This window comes from Athene noctua, chromosome 14 (assembly GCF_965140245.1).
Source record: "Athene noctua chromosome 14, bAthNoc1.hap1.1, whole genome shotgun sequence".
NCBI classification, from domain to species: domain Eukaryota; kingdom Metazoa; phylum Chordata; class Aves; order Strigiformes; family Strigidae; genus Athene; species Athene noctua.
Genome location: NC_134050.1, coordinates 11,408,579 through 11,428,043, shown reverse-complemented (window position 1 = coordinate 11,428,043; position 19,465 = coordinate 11,408,579). Strand labels below are relative to the sequence as shown.

The 19,465-nt window shown below is 45.3% G+C and overlaps 1 protein-coding gene across 1 annotated transcript; it reads right to left on the bottom strand.

The window, feature by feature from the left end:
* Positions 1–4,469: 4,469 nt before the first annotated feature.
* On the bottom strand, positions 4,470–17,161 carry CDHR5 (cadherin related family member 5). The gene is made up of 14 exons (XM_074918543.1): positions 17,083–17,161; positions 16,683–16,861; positions 15,733–15,783; positions 15,325–15,417; positions 15,104–15,202; positions 13,438–13,548; positions 12,906–13,082; positions 12,413–12,503; positions 10,795–10,892; positions 9,822–10,028; positions 8,664–8,780; positions 7,698–7,770; positions 5,719–5,870; positions 4,470–5,072 (listed from the first exon to the last, which is right to left on the bottom strand). Exons 1-14 carry the CDS (start codon positions 17,159–17,161, stop codon positions 4,470–4,472), a joined length of 2,130 nt encoding a protein of 709 aa, XP_074774644.1.
* Positions 17,162–19,465: the final 2,304 nt, after the last annotated feature.

Below are 19,465 nucleotides of genomic sequence, written 5' to 3'. Positions count from 1 at the left end.
AGAGTGACTGACCCTGGCAGGGCCTCCTCCATAAGAGGGAAGACAACGCTTAATTCCCTGCATGTACCCCAGCCGAACAGCTGGGGCTCCCACAGTCTCCTGGAGGTATAAAACAACAGAAATGGCGTGGCAGGGTGTGGGGATAGCTCTCAAACTGAGCGTGACACTGATGGCTCCCAGTGTACCTGCAGGGAAGAGGCTGCAGAATGAAATAGGGCTCCTTGGATATCACTACAGTGGAGAGAACAAAAGAAAGAGGTGCCAAAACCTCTTTTGAGACTCAAGTTTGGAAACAGGATGTGGGGTCAGAGAAGTGGTGGTGAGGATCAGCACCAGAAGTGATGGCTCAAGAACATTTTCCCTTGGTCTGCCAGCAAAGGAAGACAGCTCCCAACCTCCCTCTGTCCCTCTCTCGGCTGTTACCCCAAGGGAGGAAAGGTGACTGAAACCTTCCTGCTGACAGGACACCCCAATTCACCACATGGCTCTGAAGGAAGGGTCTAATTGGAAGCACCTTCACTTCCTGCTTTCTCATTCAAACTGTGAGTAACAGACAGATGCCTTTGCTGTCCATGTGATGGCACTGTTTGAACACACGTTTCCCCTCTGAGTGCTGCAGTTTAACTTTTGGTTTAAGGCATAAACTTCTGGGTATTTCCAGTACGAATTTTGCAGGATGAAAGAACATGAACATAAAAGCTAGTAGGGGGACAGACAGAGCCGCTGGGGCTGCAGAGGAACGAACTGCCAACAGCGAGCCCGGCAGGTGAGCGGCACAGGGACAGGATTTCAATTGCACAGAGGGAAGCCAGAGCACCAACAGCCAACGAATAGCAAACAGAGGGTGCCTAGATTCAAATAGCGTGCCAACAGGAAAGGCCAAAAGCATGAGAAGCATACCAATGAGGGGAAGGTGGAGCACCAACAGATGAGTACAGATTGCAGGAGCTCATAAATCAGTGTGCCTACACATGTGCCCAGAAGCCCAAACAATACAGAGCAGAGGGAAGACAGACCGACAAGAGTGTGCCAGCAGACAGGAATAGATCACATATGGCATAGCAATGAGGGAAATGGAGCAGCTACACTGTGTCAGCTCACACAAACTGCCTTCTGCTGGAATCCATTCAGTTCAGTCACTGGTCACAGGTATCAAGAAACAGTCTTCTGGACAAGCAGAAAAACATTTTTCCTTTCTCCAGGTATGTAAAAAGAAGAGTTAGAGAAGGATAGTCCACAGAAAAACAGTCTCCAACTGTAAAAGTGAGAGGAAAGTTGTGTCTCAGGTAATCCCGTGACTAGAAAGATGCTGCAGGAAATGAGGAAGTATTTCTGCTCTAGCACACTTCAGGGGCAGCTGGTCTGGAGAGTTGTATATGCATATGTCCATGTCCCATCATCACTGTGGTGGTATCACCTTTGGCAGAAGCTGATGGGGCCAAATTCACCATGTTGCTGTAGATGCCAGACCAGCAGTACCTGACTGCACATGTCCAGCTGTACCGGGACTGGCTGGAGCCTGTCTCCTGTCCCTCGCTTTCAGTAAACAGGTCTGTCTATGTCAGGACTTCTCTCAAAAATTATCTTCCTGGTTCATTAAAGACAGACAGGATCTGGGAATCAGCAGTTCTCCTTCCCAATGCCAGTCAGTCACTTTTCAGGTCATTATGCTTTAAAATAATTCAAAGCTCCTCATTAATGCGCTGAGGCAAGAATGGCCAATTGCAACCCATGTAACACAGCTGTGGATAACAATAGCCGGGTTCTGATAGGCACTGCTCCCATCTGCAGAAAGCTAGGGCAGATGGGTCAGTGAACATCAGATTGCTTTTATCCACACTTTGCTCCATCTCTTTAACCTCTTCACCCTTTCCAATCTCTTCCCATACCCATACAGGTTAGAAAGCAGAGTGCTGTGTGGGTTCCCTTTGCCCATCAGATGGGGAGCACTCACTGGTGCGTTAGTGCAGCATATGCTGCTTTGGTTCAGGTTTCTGCTTCACTTCCAGAGAGACGATCCCTTGTTCCATGTGAGCTGGGTTCTGGCAGCCACTGACTTGGGACATGATCCCTGATCAGCTGGGTATCTAGCACCACTAAACCCTTGTAGATGCTGATTCTTGGTGCACAGCAAGCCAGTGGCACATTTTTGGACCTTTAGCCAGAGGTGAAAAAAAAGTAAATGCCTGGAGGGGGTCAGAGTAAAAACACTCTAGCTTAACCTCCCCAGCAGCCTTCCTTCTATGAGTAACACCAGCATGGGGACAGGCTGGGCTCTACCCTCACCCTTGCTGGTGGCTGAAGCATTGGGGTAACTGTTAGCAACTACTGGTCCCATGGAAAATGTTTGCTGGAGATAACCCTAAGATACCGGAGGAACCATGCTTACCTAGCAAACACAGGGCACACTCCCCACCTTCTGTTATCAGATAAACCATACCTGTAATTTCTGGGCAAATGGCTTTATTGCAGTAAGGAAAAAAGCTTTCCACATCTCAATCTCCACCTTCAGCAAAAGGGCAGCTCCTGAAGTCCACCCAGCAAGGACAACACTCCTCAGAGGACAGAGAGCAGAACAGAGCACTAGCAACACTGCAACAGGGAGACCTACAGAAATAAAGTATGGACCAAGAGGATAAAAGCCTCTGTGGGAATCATTTGTGCTTTGGTGTACGTGCAGATCCCAGCTGCCATATTTTGTTTTTTCTCTCTCAAGAGTTTATCTGGAGTAATGACAGCAATGTGGAGATTGGCTTGTAGGGAAAAGGCAGGATTATTTATTGGTTCTGCTTCTCTACCATGAGACTTAACTTGTTGCAATCCTGTGCTATTGTGCTAAGCTGAGAAAGTGAGATAAATATTAGTGACCCATGATCCTTCTGCTGCATCCCTGCCTTGGAAACTCCCGAGCTTTTGACTGAAAGTTAAGCAGCCCATGTCTACTCTGTAGCTAGCCCCAACATGAGAAAACAAGGAGCAGCACCAGTTTTGTGCTGATAGATCAGAAGATGTGAATGCACACAGCCACATTCTCAGACAGTGGAAATCTGCCCAGCTTTTGGTTGCCAGCTGGGGGAAGATATTGGTTGATGGGAGGTGTAAATCTAGACCAGAGCATCAAAGACTTTACTCCCCATGCTGCCTGGAAATGGTGTGCTCACTTTGCTGAACTGGGACTTTACAGCAGGATCGTAACTGAAGACAATATTGCTGAAAGATGAGGGAGGATTGAGGGAGGAGCTATGGTGCTGTCACTCCATGAAGTCAATCCAGAGGTCAGCAGGCTTTCTAGCTCAAGCCTGAACTCACAAGCAGAGCTGACTTGCTCTCAGTGAACCATCTTTGCTCTCAGGCTGCTTCTCAGCTCTAGATGAAGCTTGAAAGATGTATTTTACAGCAAAAGAGCCTACTGGGCTCCTCATGAATGGAGAAGAGTGGTATGCAAGGGGGTTGGCATCTGAGATGAGAGGAGCAGAAAAATGGCGGTGACACCTGGCACTTGGAGGCTCTGCTGACCTCCACCTTCACAGCAATGATAAAAGGGACACCTTGAGCCCTGCTGGACAAGGGAAACAATGGGAATCAATGTGCTGACCCTGCCTCCAGCAGCTTTGGAATGATATCGCTGCCAAAAGCCCAGAGAGCTAGAAATACCCCTGGCAGTTTGCAAGGCAGGTCCTGGCAGGAGCTCTTCTTTTCCCTGACAGGTAAGAGACAGACAGCTAAAGAAATACTGCACAATTAGTGGTTTTATGACACAGAAAAATTGATGACAAAGTCCTTCAGTAAAGAACACATGATCAATCCTTGCCTACTGGTGGCAGAGGAAACAGCAGCTCCTGAGCACTAAACTCCTGACTGCTGGCAGGACGAGGACCATGGTGTCCCATGCCAGCTGCTTGTACTGGGAGCACAGAGTGGCAACAACAGAGAGCAGAGCCAAGCCCTGGAGTGAGCTCCTGGCTACAGTCATATGAGCAACTGCGGGGTCAGGGTGACTTGCGCTGGCTTATGTCCTGCAGCTGGCACCAAACTGTAACACTCCGAAGGGAACAGGCAAGCAGTCAGTGCTGGCTTAGATAGCCACCAAGAGGAGATGAACACTGGATTGTGTAACTGAATTGCTACCACGAGCTGGGTTGACTGCTTCAAAGTCAGTTCAACTACATCTCTGCTGTACCTGCAGCCAGTTTGGGAAATGTGATGAAGGGGCCTGTGGGGAACAGGCAGAAAGGTGGAGAGATGAGACCTGTTCCCCTCCCCAAAATCCTAAGTGATATTTCAGGGTCTCCCTGAAAGGTTGAATTAGCTGTAATCTCTTCCAGCTTTAACTGCTGCATTCAGACAAGCAGGACAGGCAGCCTCATCCTCCTGCATTCCAGTTTCCCCCCTGAGAAGAAAAATGGGCTTCATGTCGGCAGAACAGCTGAGATTCCCACATTTTGGGGGGAGAGCGCAGACCATTTCCATTATATGTCCCTGTCATCTTCTGTCACTGCATCTGTGCGAGACATGTTGACTATCACTTCTGCAGCTGGGAGTGATGAGTGCTCTGAGGCAAAGGACACTCCCAGCCCTCTGTGGTGATCATCCTTGTCATAACCTTCTTTCTCCTCCTCCTCCTCCTCATTCTCATTCTTCTGCAGATCTTGGTCACTGTCATCATCGTCATCTGCTGCATTGTCCTCAATAACTTCAATCCTCTCTCCAGCATCTGGATCTACATCAGTCTTAAACCACACAGCTTTGTAGCCATCATCTGCCACATGCCTCTCTGTCTTGAGGATAGACTTCACTTCTTTCTCATGCTCATTCTCTTCTTTCTCTTCTTCCACTTCTTCCTCTTTCTCTCCCTGGTCAGAGATGATGGTGGAAGCTATAGAAGCCTGTGGGAGGCTACCAATTTCTTCTGCATCAGAAGAGAGCAAGGAGAGTGCTGACTGCTCTTGCACAGGTGTCATCCACTGGTCATTGCCATTTTCTGATGTCCCATGCTGTTTGGTGCTCACCTTTGGGTGTTCGTCTTCCTTGTAAGATTGGTTCTGGTAACCCCCAGAGATTTCCTTGGAGAACTACAGGAGGAGAGACACCTTATTATTGTTGTGAAAGGAAAAGAAACAGGGAGGAGAAAAAAGGGGTGGCTGAAGTGACTGCGCTACTGCTCAGGAGAGCTTCAGCTTGTTTTGCTGTTAGACCTAATTGAAGCCAGGGAAAGATATGGTTCCCCAGAACAACCATTTTTTAGTGACAAATTATGATTATTTTTTTTTCAGATAAGCATGGGCACATTTTCCAGGAGTGCTGAGCACCAGAAATATATACTGATTTGTACCCACCCATTCGAGGTATTACTCTGGAGTGGGATTTACCTCACTCAGGGTGAAGGACTTATTATTCACCTGAGCTGTGTGTTCTGGACTTGTGTTGTAGTCAGTGGAGTCTAGGCTCCTGACAGTCCCGGCCTAAGGCAGAGACCAACATCTGGTCAGATGAATTACACTCTAAACTTCAAAGTAACCAGTTTGCTAGGGACTTGAGAGAGCCAAAAGTATATAGCTCAGGTGCAGACAACTGTCTAAGCCCAGGCTTTAGGATAGGAGTGATTCATGACCTTCACACAAACGTGTAGTATTTAGACAGTCCATCCATACTTTAAAACCTTCTCAGATCCCACTTTCTAATTAAGAAATTCAGGGAAAAAACATGGCATTTACTTACCTTGTTCTTTACCAGGTTTTTAACTGGTCTTCCATACTGTTTATATATCATCACTCCAAGGAAGACTAAAGCAATTAGTAGCAGTGCTGCTAATGTACCACCTAAGATAGCCATATCCTGGGCAGTGTGTATCTTATCAGAGGAGGTTGTAGCTGCAAGAGAAACAAACCAGTGTTACAAAGCCTAAAAAGAAAAGGTAGCTTTTTTAACACAACACTTCATTGTGGGAGAAGTTCCAACCAATTTTTGAAGGGCAAAGAAGCATTCTGTGCTGCAGAATGTGACAGTGATATATTTAATATCACAGAAGGCCATTCATTTGCAGTCCTAAGAGCAGAGGGGTTTTTTTAAGGTGACCACTCAGAGAATATTATAACTTCCAATGAGTTACATGAAGTGGAAATAAACATCCATTTACAGAACAATGACTTTTACCCCATGATTTATCAAAGCTAATATATATATATGACTGTACTGGGCAAGTAGATGTTACATGGAGGAAAGCTAGGTAGGTCTTTTACTTTCCCACTTCACCCATTTACAACAGAAAGCAAAAATGAGCTATGTTTGTACATATGTGTATGAAAATGGAAAGCTTCCTTTAATCCAGAACATCACTTCTGATACCGATTAGCACATTACAATAAGAAATAAAAAAGCATAATAGGAAATAGGAAAAGCATTCAAAGGGCCCCAGGACAGAAAAGGCTCTCCTGCCCTGTTGGAGCTGTAGCAGTGTACACGAGCCTTCTCAGGAGCAGCTTATGCTTTCAGCCGCCGATCAGTGTAAGTATTTTGGTGTAGAGATCAACATTATAGTGGAAAGACAGTAAATTCCTCAGGGTTAATCAGCTTTGCTTCTTGTTCTCAGTGGAGTTCTTTATATTTAAGTTTTCCAGCTTCATTTTGTAGTGCAAATTAATTTCTTTAAAGTTTAATCATTAATGAAACAGAGTTTTGTTGTGCTGCTGACCTGTTTATGACAATGGACTTTGTATATTTTCTCTGCATTTGATTGCGCTCTCAGTTTATCATTAATACATTGGTAGGGGTTTAGGATGTCAGTGAATTTTTGATTCTTAATGATGTCTCCTAGGGAGCCACAGGTCACAGAGCTGAAGTGAAACTCTGCCACCCTTAACTCCTCCTGTGCTGTGCAGCACGCAGTGCCTCTGTGAAAGTTAGCTCAGCTTGGTGGCATGACTCACCTTGAGACCAGTATAAACTGACTCTGGCACCAGTATCTCAGAAACCAGAGGCCAATGTACAGTTACCACTACCCAGAAGGGGAGTATATTAAAAATGAGTCTAGTTTCTCCCTGCATATTGGAATGCTCAGTAAAGGACTCTCCAACCCATTGCATGCACATTCCTTAGCAGCGCCTCTTCGAGCTGAGGGTTAAATACCCTACAGATTGGCCAGGCAAATGGTAATCTCAGCTCTGTTTAGGCCATTCCTGGGTGCTGTCTATAGTATAGAATAAAGCACAATCCCTGTCATAGGTTCTGAGCCATTCAGGGTAATTTCAATCTACGTTTTTGCTTAGTGGCCAGCATCATTATGTTCTGTGGTTTAAATTTTCTGTGATGAAATTTTTGTCTAAAAAGGAGCAGTGATGCATCAAGGTGTCGGGGCAACCCTCCTTTGCTGTGACAAGACATCCTGGCTTATTTCTGACCCACAAAACAGCATGAAGTAACCCCAGATTTAGCTTTGGAATAACAGGAAAAGACACTACAATACACAGCACTCAGTCTCAGGAGGCTGTCTGAGGCAGGTGTGGCGGCCACGTCATAAAGATGATGTTTGAACATTTTCTCTCTTATAGCCACCATAGAACTTCCTGTAGGTGTGGGGTTGGCCTCAGCCCAGGTCCACAGACTTCAGTGGCTGACTTGTCATTGCCAGTTGGCCCACAGAAGTGGAAAAGACTCCCCAGTCATCTCCAAAAAGCAGAAAACAAAGACACCCAGCCTACCTGCAGTAAGGATGACCTCCACCACGATTACAGTGCTTGCCTCCTGCAGGCTTACCATATCTTTTCCAATAGCCTATGTGAACATGGGAAAGAGAGAGCTTAGGGACTTCATGGATCTCCAGCTCACTTTTAAGATATGCAGTGGGCCCTTTTGTGGACAAAGTACTTTGTCCGTATCCTCACCACATCCTCACAATAGCCCTGCATTGTGGCTGGACAGTCTGGTCACAGAGGAAGAAGAGCTCTCTCTGGGCCAGAACCAGGTGCATCATTTGTGTACAGCTTTGCAGTGCAGTGCTGCACACAGATAATGTGGTAGCGTGGGACAGGCGTTGGCACCTCTCTCTTGCCCTGCCCATGTAGCTAAACCAGTGCTACAGTCAAGCTGGTTCAGAGAGCTCCACTTCAGAGGGCATGGCATTGTGCTAGGCAGGTCTTAAGGAGCCAATTGCCACTGGCAGGCAGATGGATGAAGTGAATATCTAGTTTTTTAGTCTAAAGTTATTAACAACTGCTTGCTTTGACCTGAGGAAAAAAAAAAAAGTACTGGATTTACCAAAGGATTCCCAAGTTTGGAGCTGTAGCCTTTAGAGATGGGGTATATGCCAGCAATCATATCCTAATGATATTTACACATCCACCTCCTAACCACTTGCTCACCCTCCTTTTTTTGTTAATCAGAGTGTGGAAGGGGTGCTCCTAAAATCTCCCTGGTTGACTTTTTGCTTGTCTCCAATGATATTTTCCACAGGATTGGAGAAACAATTTTACAGCTAGTACCAGATGTAACCTGTATCCCACAGAGTAAATTTGCTATTGCTTCATCTCTCTCCATCCCTGTACATTTATGATGCAAATGGTTGGGGCAGGGACTGTGTTACCCAGTGGAATTCCACCCTTGGTACTTCTCTACTAGAAACTACCCCTTCCCTCCACAACCCTGGCAAGATAATGAAGCTTCTTTACCTTGATGGTTACAGTTCCTGGTGACTGCAGCATCACGTTTGTCAGGACGAGTCCATCTTTGGTTGTGATAAAATCAGTGCTGTCTTTTATGTAGTACTCAATGTTTGGATTGACTTTCTGAAAAGCCAAAAGAGTGACTGATTAAACCACCCTGTCTGTGCTTTGCGTGCATCTCCATAACAACCCATTGGCAGGACTTGCCAGACACACCTGAAGTGTGAGCAGGTGTATAGCGCAATAAATAAATCTGGACTGAGGAGGTGAGAAAGGTTGAACTTGTGTGTTCATCCTGTTGCTCAGAATTCAAGAATTATTTTTAAAAGTGTTGCTGCCAATAACATCTAAAGTCTTACCCAGCTTGTGTTGATATCTATAGTATTTGCCCAAACAAAACACATCTATGCAAGAGACCTTGTAAATTGGATCAGTTCTGCCTTTAATACAGTGCCAGAGGGGGCTGTACATGGAGAACTACACTTGTGCTGAGGTCTGCATAATTTTTCCCTTATGTCTAGGGTGTTATTCCTTTACTAGGTCCCCAGTCTTGTTATGGAAGCCTTGGCATCAATAAAATTAGCATGTTTTTCTTTATTTAATAGGGTGGGATGGAAATGGCAGGTCAGTAAATCTCTCCCCCATTCTCCCAGTACTTTGTTCAAGAATGACTCTTTCAAAATGAGCCCTTACAGGGAGAAGGGTAAGAATTTCCAGCCCAGGACTGCAGGCCCTTGCTAGTTTGCTGTCTTTGAACTGGCTCCTCTTCCCAAGCCAGACCACATATGGAAGAGAGAGGACACCTAAGATCCCACCACCCCAAACTCTTCAAGGAAACACTTCACCAAGTCCTAATTCCAATCTGGACTTGTCCACAGTATTTGCTAACCCTGGCCTTCACTCAGCATACTGTTTTGCAGTGGGTCAGCTCACCTATACAAATCTGGGTGGAACTGGCTTTTAGAAGAGAGGAGTCCAGCAGCTTCTCCACATTACATCACACCATAAGCAGTTCTGACCTATGTGGAATTTTCAGGGAAATATAATATGGAACACTAGAGAAAAATTTGTTTGCGTCTCCCCACCTCCCCTTCCTCATGTTTTCTGATCCAGCTTTAAGCCCGAAGCAGTGAGAAAGAATGCAGTGCATCTTCAGTTTCTTACATTAGGGAAATCTTCATCCACCGCTGTTATCATCAGGGGACTTGAAGGATCACCAGCTTGGAAGACAAAGCTTCTTGGGGCCAGACCAACAAATACTGTCCCATTGTAGATCCTGCTCTCAAAGTAGGGTGGGTAGTTGCTCTTATTGACAACCTTAATCTCTACACTGACTACAGAGTATTTCTGTATGTTGTTGACCTGGGTGGCCTGGAGAGAGAGAGAGAGAGAGGCTAGCCTTTTCCTATTAGTGATGAGACATAGGATAGGCTTGATCTGAACCCCATCACAGCCCATGGGGTTCTTTCTATCACTCTCAGTGAGCTTTGAGCCAGGCCTGTCACAGGTGGCCTTCCGGTTTGGAGTCCTTGTGGTTTATAATTTGCTTCTGCTGTTGGCCCTCCACACAGTGTAGGTATGGCCCTCCATTAGGGCCACATCTGGACAAATTACAATGCTCCAGTACAAAGCAGTGAGATTCCAGAACTAGCAGGCAGAGTCTGCTCATCTTCGCAAGGGTTTGGGTCAGTTCAGTTACTGCCCAAGAGTCCACATCATCCTAGATATGTGTGCAGGGAGTGCTTTTCAACTCCCTCCTTTCCTCTTGATTTTTAGCCCAAACATGACTTTGTCTCTAGGCTTGAGTTATATTAACTACCATAACAAAAGCTCCAGTCATGCCTAACGAAAGCCTTCCAGTTATATTCCTCCATGCTTCCAACTCATCAGAGTGTCCCCTTTTGGTTAACTTGGTTTGATGTTGCAACCCATACATAAGGGAAAATGCCTTGACTCCTGCAAGAGCTTTGAATGTAAGTAGGTATAGGACACCAATCAAGTACTAAGCCCTTCCAAAAGAAAGGGTGTAACGAGTTAGCTTTAATTAGTAACGCAACTGACTCCTGTCACATCAAGACTACTGCTTCCTCGGAAGCCAGCTATGTTGGGTTGTTGTCTGCAATGTCATCAGACTTACCATAACTTGCAATAGGTATGAGTCTGGAGAAGTTGCTACTTTGTTCATAGTTAAATTCCCTGTGTCTGCATCCACTGAGAATACTTTATCTGTATCCCCTAAAGAAAATGGAAATTCAGTCATCAGATACCTTCATAAAGTGACCTGGAGCTCATTGACTCATTTTTTCACATCTTAGTGACAATACCCCCAGGGCTTAATGCTGTTTTCCTTGCCTGCCTGGCTGCTACAAGAGCTGGCAGTGCTGGCCAGGGATTCAGAGGGACTCAACAAACAAAATCAAGAAAGATGTGTGTGACCCCACCTAGATGAGGTAGGACAGCAAAGCTTTGCACTTCCAGGGCCTAGGCTCAGATATAGCAGCTTAAATTCTGCTAAATGCCTAGAGCCTCTGGTACAATTTGAGGACTGAAGGTCTCCAGTTCCCTAACCCTAACCTGAACCCAAACCCTAACTAAACCCAAACTGCCTTCAGGAGAGATGAGGGAAGGATTATTCCTATTTTAAAGGCAAGAAGCCAACCTACAAAGATTAATTGGGTGGGGATTCATTTCAAATAGCTCTAGGCATCTAAAGGGAAGACATCTCTATGTGACCTTGTTACCTATATTGTGAAGGGAAAATAGCATCTCAGTGCACGCTTTATCTGACTTACTGTGAACATTGAGCTCCATGTGAGCTGCATTCTGCTCTGGAAATGCTTATTTCTGACTACAAAAGGAGCCTAAACACAGAAACCTTCTTGTGTTGATGTGGGGATAGAAATCAGCTTCCTATATCTCTGTCTTCTAATCACACAAACATCTGTGTTGGATTTATGTTAAAATACAAGCAAAATTTTTAATTCTCTTCCTCACTCAGACACTGTGGGCTGTATTTAGACAAGGACTCCTCAGTCTGGGGTTCCCTACTGTCTGCAGGGTCGGGATACCACCCTACCTCCAAAATGCCAGTGGAATTTAAGGTTCTTTAATGTATTTATTATCAGAAGGATATTCACAGATGTGGTGCCATGTGGCACAGGGAAAGGGAGATGAACAAGTGATCACCTGACCAATACGATCTACCTTTGCCTTGATAGTTATTCAAAACCCCACTATTGTTTAAAAAAAAAAAAAATATCCTTTGAATGAAATAAATGGCCCAGTCAGTGACTGGGCAATCAGTTGTCTGTATTCAAGTAATCTTTTTTGAAATCAAGAGTAAAACAGAGCAGATTAGATAGTGGCAATGTGCTGGGGTATAAAAATTATTCGATGATGTGGGAGTTTTAGGTTCAGCTCAAAGACTGAAAATGGTGTGATCAGACTGGCAAAATCAAGTCTAAAAGCTTAAAGATAAAACATGTCTCACTTCCCCAAAAATCAAAGCCCTTTTGATACAGATTTCATTGAGATTGGCTTGTAGGACTGTAGTTCTCTCTCTTCCTCTCCATACAGTCTGTTTCTTCTACTTAATCCATGATGTTCCATGTATCTAGTTATGTTTCTGTGGCAGAAACAGAGGGGCAAATCCTCAGGCCCTCAACTCTTCAGTGCCGTGGAGGGCATCTCCTTTTGGTAGGTAATGTAGGGGACATGAGCAATGCAGTTTGAGGAAGGTGTCAACCTCTACTCACCACCAACAATGCTGTACACAATTTTTTCATTTAAAGTGTAGTCAGGATCGATAGCATAGATAGGCCCCGGCTCTAGAATGAGTGGTTCTGTCTGCAATAACAAGACAAAGCATTATATTCCACACTACAGCACCAAATTAGCATTTGCAGCATTGTCCCATCCATCCATCCATGGCTCTAGTGGTTTTGTCTGGGCAGAATGGCATTGATTATTGGGAGATGGCTGTACCAGGGCAGAGGTGAGACAGCCCAGAGTAAAGGGGCTCCCAGCTCTTGCCTCTCCTGTGATGTGCTGCTTGGTGGGGCAGAGACTGGGGAGGGGAACCTCCACTTCCCAGGATGGTGAAGTCTCCCTGTCATGGTGAATCATCTGCATTTATGACCGGAGATCAGCAAGAGCTCATAAAAATAATTAGGCACTCTCTACTGAGAATAGCATCTGGATATTGTTTGAGAATAGCATCAAGGATACTGTTTGATCACGCCTGCTTACCGACATCTCAGAGATATTGACCCTCCCAGTATAGGGGCTGCTGATGCAAATGCTATTGTCCGTGTTAATGAAGGTACAGGGTAGGAACCAGGGTGATTTGGTGTCAGCTTGTTCAATAAATATGTTTATTGTTGTTGTAGCTGTGTTGGTGGTCTCAGTGCTGCCCACAGGCCTGTCCTGTACCCAAAGGCAAAGCATACTCATGAGATGCAAGTTTTATTGCCAGAAGAACCACCCAACTGCAAAAGCCAGCAGCCCAGCTGTCTTTTAGCTGTTGTAACTCCATTCTGTCTAAGGCTTAGCAGTTTATGTGAGACTATCTAAAGCAGTGAATTATCTCATTCTAGTGCCAAAGGTGGACTGGATGCAAGGCTGGCACTGTGTAGTTATGGAGGGTGGAAGGCTGCTCCAAACTCACCTCCCCCAGCATCCACCCTCCCTCCTGCCATCCCAGATACTCCCGTTCAGACTTACCCTTCACTTGAGAGACTGGGGCAAACAAGGTGGTTTTTTTTCCTCTTAAAGAACTTACCCTTGCGTACAAGAGCAGCGTTGTTGATTTAAATTTCTCATAGTCCAGTGCTTTTTGTAAATAAATTTCTGGGTTGTTAACTCCTTTTATGGCAAAATAACCATCTGTGCCCTGGCAGGGGGGAAAGGAAAAACCTACTAGCAGACTCAATTACAGGGATGTTCAAAATACTGCTCATTGCTGTGTTTGTCAACCCAACCAGACCTTTAATCCCAGGGACCTGGAAGGTGGGGAAGGAGGTGGGGGGCAGTGTCTGCATGCCAGATCTATTTAATCTTTTTGGTATTGCACACTGGAGATACCTGGCTTGTCAGAAAGGTTTGTTGATGTCCCTATGAGTTTTCTTCTCGAAGATCTCCTGCTTTGCCTGGTGACTTGCTCAGCAGGTACTGGATGAAATCTTATTTCCTCCACTCAACAGGTTGCCACCAGTCCTTGATTTTGGGACCATGACAGCCAAGCACTTTCACATCCATGCACAAAACAGGTCGAAGGCAGCTCAGCCTCTGAGAGCCAGCAAGATCACTTGCCTTAGCCTAGCACAACTGAACTTTGGAAGCAACTGTAAAGCCAAATTGAAATACGATACGTTGCATTTTACTCTATAACCTTCTACACTTGCTTGGGTTCTCCTTTAATCTTATGTCTTGACTAGAATTTCTCTGAATTTCTAAATCCCCCTGGATTTACACCAATGTGGGGGCAAAGTCTGGCCCCTGAAATGCAAAAACTTGTGGTTTCTGTTCACAACCCTTAAAATCCAGGGGGTTATGGAGCTAATGGAGGCAGAATGTCAGACACTGCCTGGTCACTCTTTTAAACTGTAAATATACATTAGATATAAGGAAGAAATTTTGTGGTGAGGTCCTGGCACAGGCTGCCCAGAGAAGCTGTGGCTGCCCCCTCCCTGGAAGGGTTCAAGGCCAGGTTGGATGGGGCTTTGGGCAACCTGGGCTGGTGGAAGGTGTCCCTGCCCAGGGCAGGAGGTGGGACTAGATGGTCTTTAAGGGCCTTTCTAGCCCAAACCATCGTATGATTTTGTTTTTCTTTTTAATTTACCTTTTTTTTTTAATTTCTAGCAGGCCCTTGCACTCTAGGCTGGCATAAGTTTAACTGTGTATACAATTCATTTCCCATGAAATGAAGCAAACTCCTTAAGAGCAAATAAACTAAGGCACTAAACTGGAACCTGGGGAAAGTAGAGTCTGCCTTTGGCTCTGCCACAGACTTTTTGTGTGGTCTTGGGCAGCTCATGTTATCTCCACTCTGCATGGACGCTGTTGTCAAGCAGGACAATAATGCCTTCTTCCCTATCCAACTCAGCTCAATTCTGAACTCTGTGAGGTACAAAGGTCTCTCCTGGTGTGTTTACAGACCATCTCAACAAGACTACCCTGGATCATATGGCTCAGAATATCCCAGATGAGAGTTTAATCTGTACAGTGTAATAAAAGTGTGAGCAGCGAAAGAATTCAATACCTGCAATATTAATTGCTCTGTTCTGCTAACCAAACTGACACTTGGTTTTTACAAAATATGTACCTCTTCCAGAAGCTGTCAGGAAACTAAATGCAATGACCTTAGCCTCAGAGTTGGGGCTTTTCTGAATTAAACATGAAAGCTTCTCCAGAGCCACCATTTTCCCCCAAAGAACAAAGATGCTCACCGGCACTATTGTTGTGAGTTCATAAAAGATGGTGTCCAGGTCAGCATCACTAGCTCTTAAAACTTCACGGGCCACAATGGTTGTGTTCACTTTTGTATCCTGAAACAAAATTGCTGTGGTTATTCTTTGTGAAATGGGCTGAAGACTTCTCCCTGCTAACCCTTCCTTAGTCTGACAGCACTGGGTGACCCAGTACCCTCTTCACTTTGTAAAATGCTCACCTCAGGAACAACCTCGGTGAGATTCGTCTGCTTAAACACTGGGCTGTTATCGTTCATGTTGAGAATGGTCACGAGAATTTGCAACGAATCGCTCTGCGGAAAGGGCAAAGTGAGACTTTCAAAGACAAAAATAAGACTGTTAGGGGCTGATCCTGATTTGCAGTGACCAGAGGGGATGGTGTAAGGAGCACAGCTGGATGCAGGCTGGATGGGGCTGGGGTTTGTGAGTTTCTTCCCACCCCTCCCCATTCGCAGGGCCTTGGGCACTCCGACTGTGAGAGGAGCATTTATGTCTTCAGAGAAAAGGACATCTCCTCATACCAGTCTGTGGGCTAGGAAGAGCAGAGGGAAGTACTGGCTGCTGTGCAGTACCTTGTGACAGGGCTGAGCACGTGGAAGAGCACTCACCTGCCCAGCAGCGTTCCGACAAATCAGGTACACCAGCAGCAAGGTGTCTTTCTGCGTGCAAAAACAAACCCAGCCATTGTAGAAACAAGCCAAAACATACTAACTCTAAAGTAAACGAAACAAATTTATGCACTGTTGAATCAGAAATGTTGCTGGGCTTTATCTTGTTTTCAGGCATATCTAACTTTTCTTTCCTTTACAGCCATGTATCAGTGCTGGGATCTTGTTTATGATGGAGTCAAAGCAGACCACTCTTCCAGCTTCTCTCCCTGTGATTCCTGTAACATGTCAGCAGAGCTAACTGGCCATTTTTGAACTCCAGGTGAATTCAAAGAGATTTCTTTTTAAATTGAATGAAGCAGAAATGTACCATGCCTCAAGTACAGTGTCGCCTGCAGGGTGTTAACTCCGTCTGCTGTTCTTCACTCAAATGTGGGGTTTTACATTAGGGGAAAGGCAGCTTAAAGATGCTTGTGGCTGTGTACAGAGCACTCCAGAAGGTAAAATAATTTAGTAGCAACCTAACTGAACACACTGACCTTTTACACTGCCTTTATGCTTCACACAAGATCACCTCACTGCTCAAGGCTCTATTTTCTACAGGCAAACAGGGATCATTTTACATGAGTCCTGGAGAGCTCCGAACACTACAGTTGTCACATTTTTGTTTTTAAAACTTCCCCCTTGCTTTAATTTATACAGACTCACTGAAGGAAGGTGACAGCAGGCATACCATGCATCCCCCTCCTCCCTATACCCTGCTTGCAGAAGGGCTGACCTCCCAAGCAGTGAATTCAAACCCAGCTGAAATAGGTTTATTTTTCAAAGTTATTTTCTAGATCCTTTAGGAACAGGTTATGAATCTCTGGAAGTCCAAGAGCTGAGATTGATACTCATTGCGTCCCAACATTATCCATCCCATCCTTACAGCCTGCCAGCTAAAGGCTCACCTCATAGTCCACGCTTCGGTTCAGCTGCAGCTCAGACCCCCATATAGTGAAAAAACTGGCATCGGGGGAAGTAGGATCAATCATTACAGTGAAGTTTGGTTCCACATGGATAGTAGTCACCACGTAACCAGGAGGGTTATTCTCATAAACACTTGGTTCATTATTATTGACAGAACATCCTGGAAAAACACAGAAGTGAGACACAAAATTGCCCAGGGATTCACCTTGTGACAGAGTTGGGTGAGACATGAGACCTGAGACCCCTCTGGTTACCACTGGGGAGAAGGTTGTTGAACAAACCTATCTTGGAGTAAGGGTAAACATCTCCCACCTATAATGGCGAAACCTGCTGCTCTAGTGGTTATTCCTCCATGGTCACGGACCTCCTGCAAGAGCTTACCTTGTTGCTGTGCTGAAATCCGTGTCACGAACGGCAGCAGAAAGAGCACAGAAGTGAGAAGCCAGTGAGAAACAGCCATGGTGAGCTGCCAGTTGTTGAAAATATTCCTGTTTCTGATTAAACCGATTCTCTTCTCTCCTAGTGCTGTATTCTGTGTTCACTGCTTCATGAAGGCAAAAACATTGCCTGACTAGAGTGAATTGCTGCAGTTCAACCTTTGCCTCTTTGACTCACTGGATGACTTATTGAAAGATGTAAATATTTTTCAGTCATAGAACATGATGACATGTAATTTCCTGTTCCTACTTTATTCCCAGGTCTCTCCTATCCTAAGCTCTCTATAGCAACAAATATATATTTGAAGCATTTCTGAATTCAGAACCAAGCCACCCAAGATGAACATGAAGGAGGACAAGGGCTGATACTTGGGAAGCTGTCTGTACACTCCAGCCTCTCCCACTGGGGAGGGAGTGAGCAAATTTATGTTTCTGATGTGCCAGAAGTGGGGTCGGTCTGGTCAGGTCATTTCCTGGAAAAAGTCATAATGATGCTGCTATACCCTTTATATCTTATTTATTTCAGCCAGGCTTTTTCTGCATGGCCCATATTCCTTTTACAACAGGTTTTACTCCCTAGCCCATTACTTACAGTTTCTCTATTCTTGTTGCAGTCTGTCATGTTGTTCCTGAAAAACAGATTTTTAAAAAAAAAAAAAGTTTTAAAGGCAGCTCTCAAATGCCTCATCTTTATTTCTGGAAAAGGTAAAGGTTTCACTGGAGACAAAGCCATCTTGGCTGCTCTTCTGTTTGGATGGTAAAGGAAGGAGCTAGGCCCTGTGTCAGCCCTTGGGTTGAGATAATCAGTTATGGTTCTGAGACAATCTTGTTACTCCCACCACACTACAGTACCGTCACAAGGCAAGCAGAGTAGATCCAAAGACAGTGATGGGGCTCCGCTGCAGCCCAGTGGTTGCCCAGGAGGGACAACACACACTTCCTTCTACCAGTGGCTCTTTAGAGGGCTGCTCCCCAGAATCTCCATCCAGGCTCCAAAGATTTACACCTCAGCAGTTTCCTGAAGCCTCAATAGCATGTTACACCACTGTCTTTTTCTGAGTAAATTTCTCAGAGCCAAATATCACATAGCAAGGCATTTGGCCTTTTGTGCAAAGAAAGACCATTGTTTTCAACTTGCCCATTGTGTAGGGGGAGAAAAGGAACAGCTGTTCTCACTGCTCGTTTTAAAATCCCAGTTGATTTTAGAAAGTTCTCAGGTGCTGCATTTCAGCCAGATGGCCATTAGTGTCTTAACAAGATACAGACTATCAACACTCCTTCCAAAGTCCTCCAAGAGGTCTCTCTCCTAGCAGAGATTTCCTATAGACCAAAATAAACAACTGCCAAGGTTCGTGAGAGCAGCATTTCAGCATCATGGTTAGGGAATGGGTGCTTAGATGAATATTTGAGAGCAATGAGCTTCTTTGCAGATATCAGGTACATCACAAATGGTGAAAACTGATGGTGCAGGATGGACTGAGCAGTTCTGCAGTAGGCAGCTGAAGATGCCTTATTTTAGGGCTGCTCTTCAAATTTTTTTGGTTTTACAGGGAAGGTGGTGTTGCTGTTTGTCCTGGTTTCAGCTGGGACAGAGCTAATTTTTCTTCTTAGTAGCTAGAATAGTGCTGTTCAGTATTCAGTATGAGATGAATGTTGATAATACAATGATGTTTTCAGTTGTTGCTAAGAAACATACTGAAGCCAAACCAGCACTATTTATCTCTACCCCAGCCGAAATCAGGACACTGTTCTATCAGAGGAGGGAATCTGCCAGGCAGCGTGGTGCAGGGGTGACATATAAACCTCATTAAATGGGAGCAAATTCCTTCTAGTGGAGCTTTATCTTTAGTGGCTACGAGAAAGCTGGGCCAGTCACTACAGGGGCACAATGGAGTGGAAACAATATTTACAGTGTATATATATGTTGTGCAGCTCTCAGTATATTTATTTGCAATCACATCTAGTGCCTGGCTGAGTTTCTGCTAACGGGAGACCCCGATGCTGCCCTCTTTGTACAGCTGGGCTGTGGGCAGGGCCGGGTCCCAGCCACCCAAGATGTGGCTGGGAGCTCCAACCTGTCCCCAGATGCCTCGATAGGGAGGGGGGAGGCCTGGCAACATCCCCTCGGGTGGGAGAAGCTTGGCAAAATCCGTCTCGCCCCCCACTCGAATTCCTAATTCCAACACATAGCAATGGTACTGCCCTTACTACTGTTTCCCAAAGAGCAGCTGAAGCACAGGCGTAGCTAACAAATCTTTATTAGACTTCAGAAGCGGGCAGCCAGATGCTAACATGAAGTGGAAGTGATGAGCTTCATTTAGGCTCCA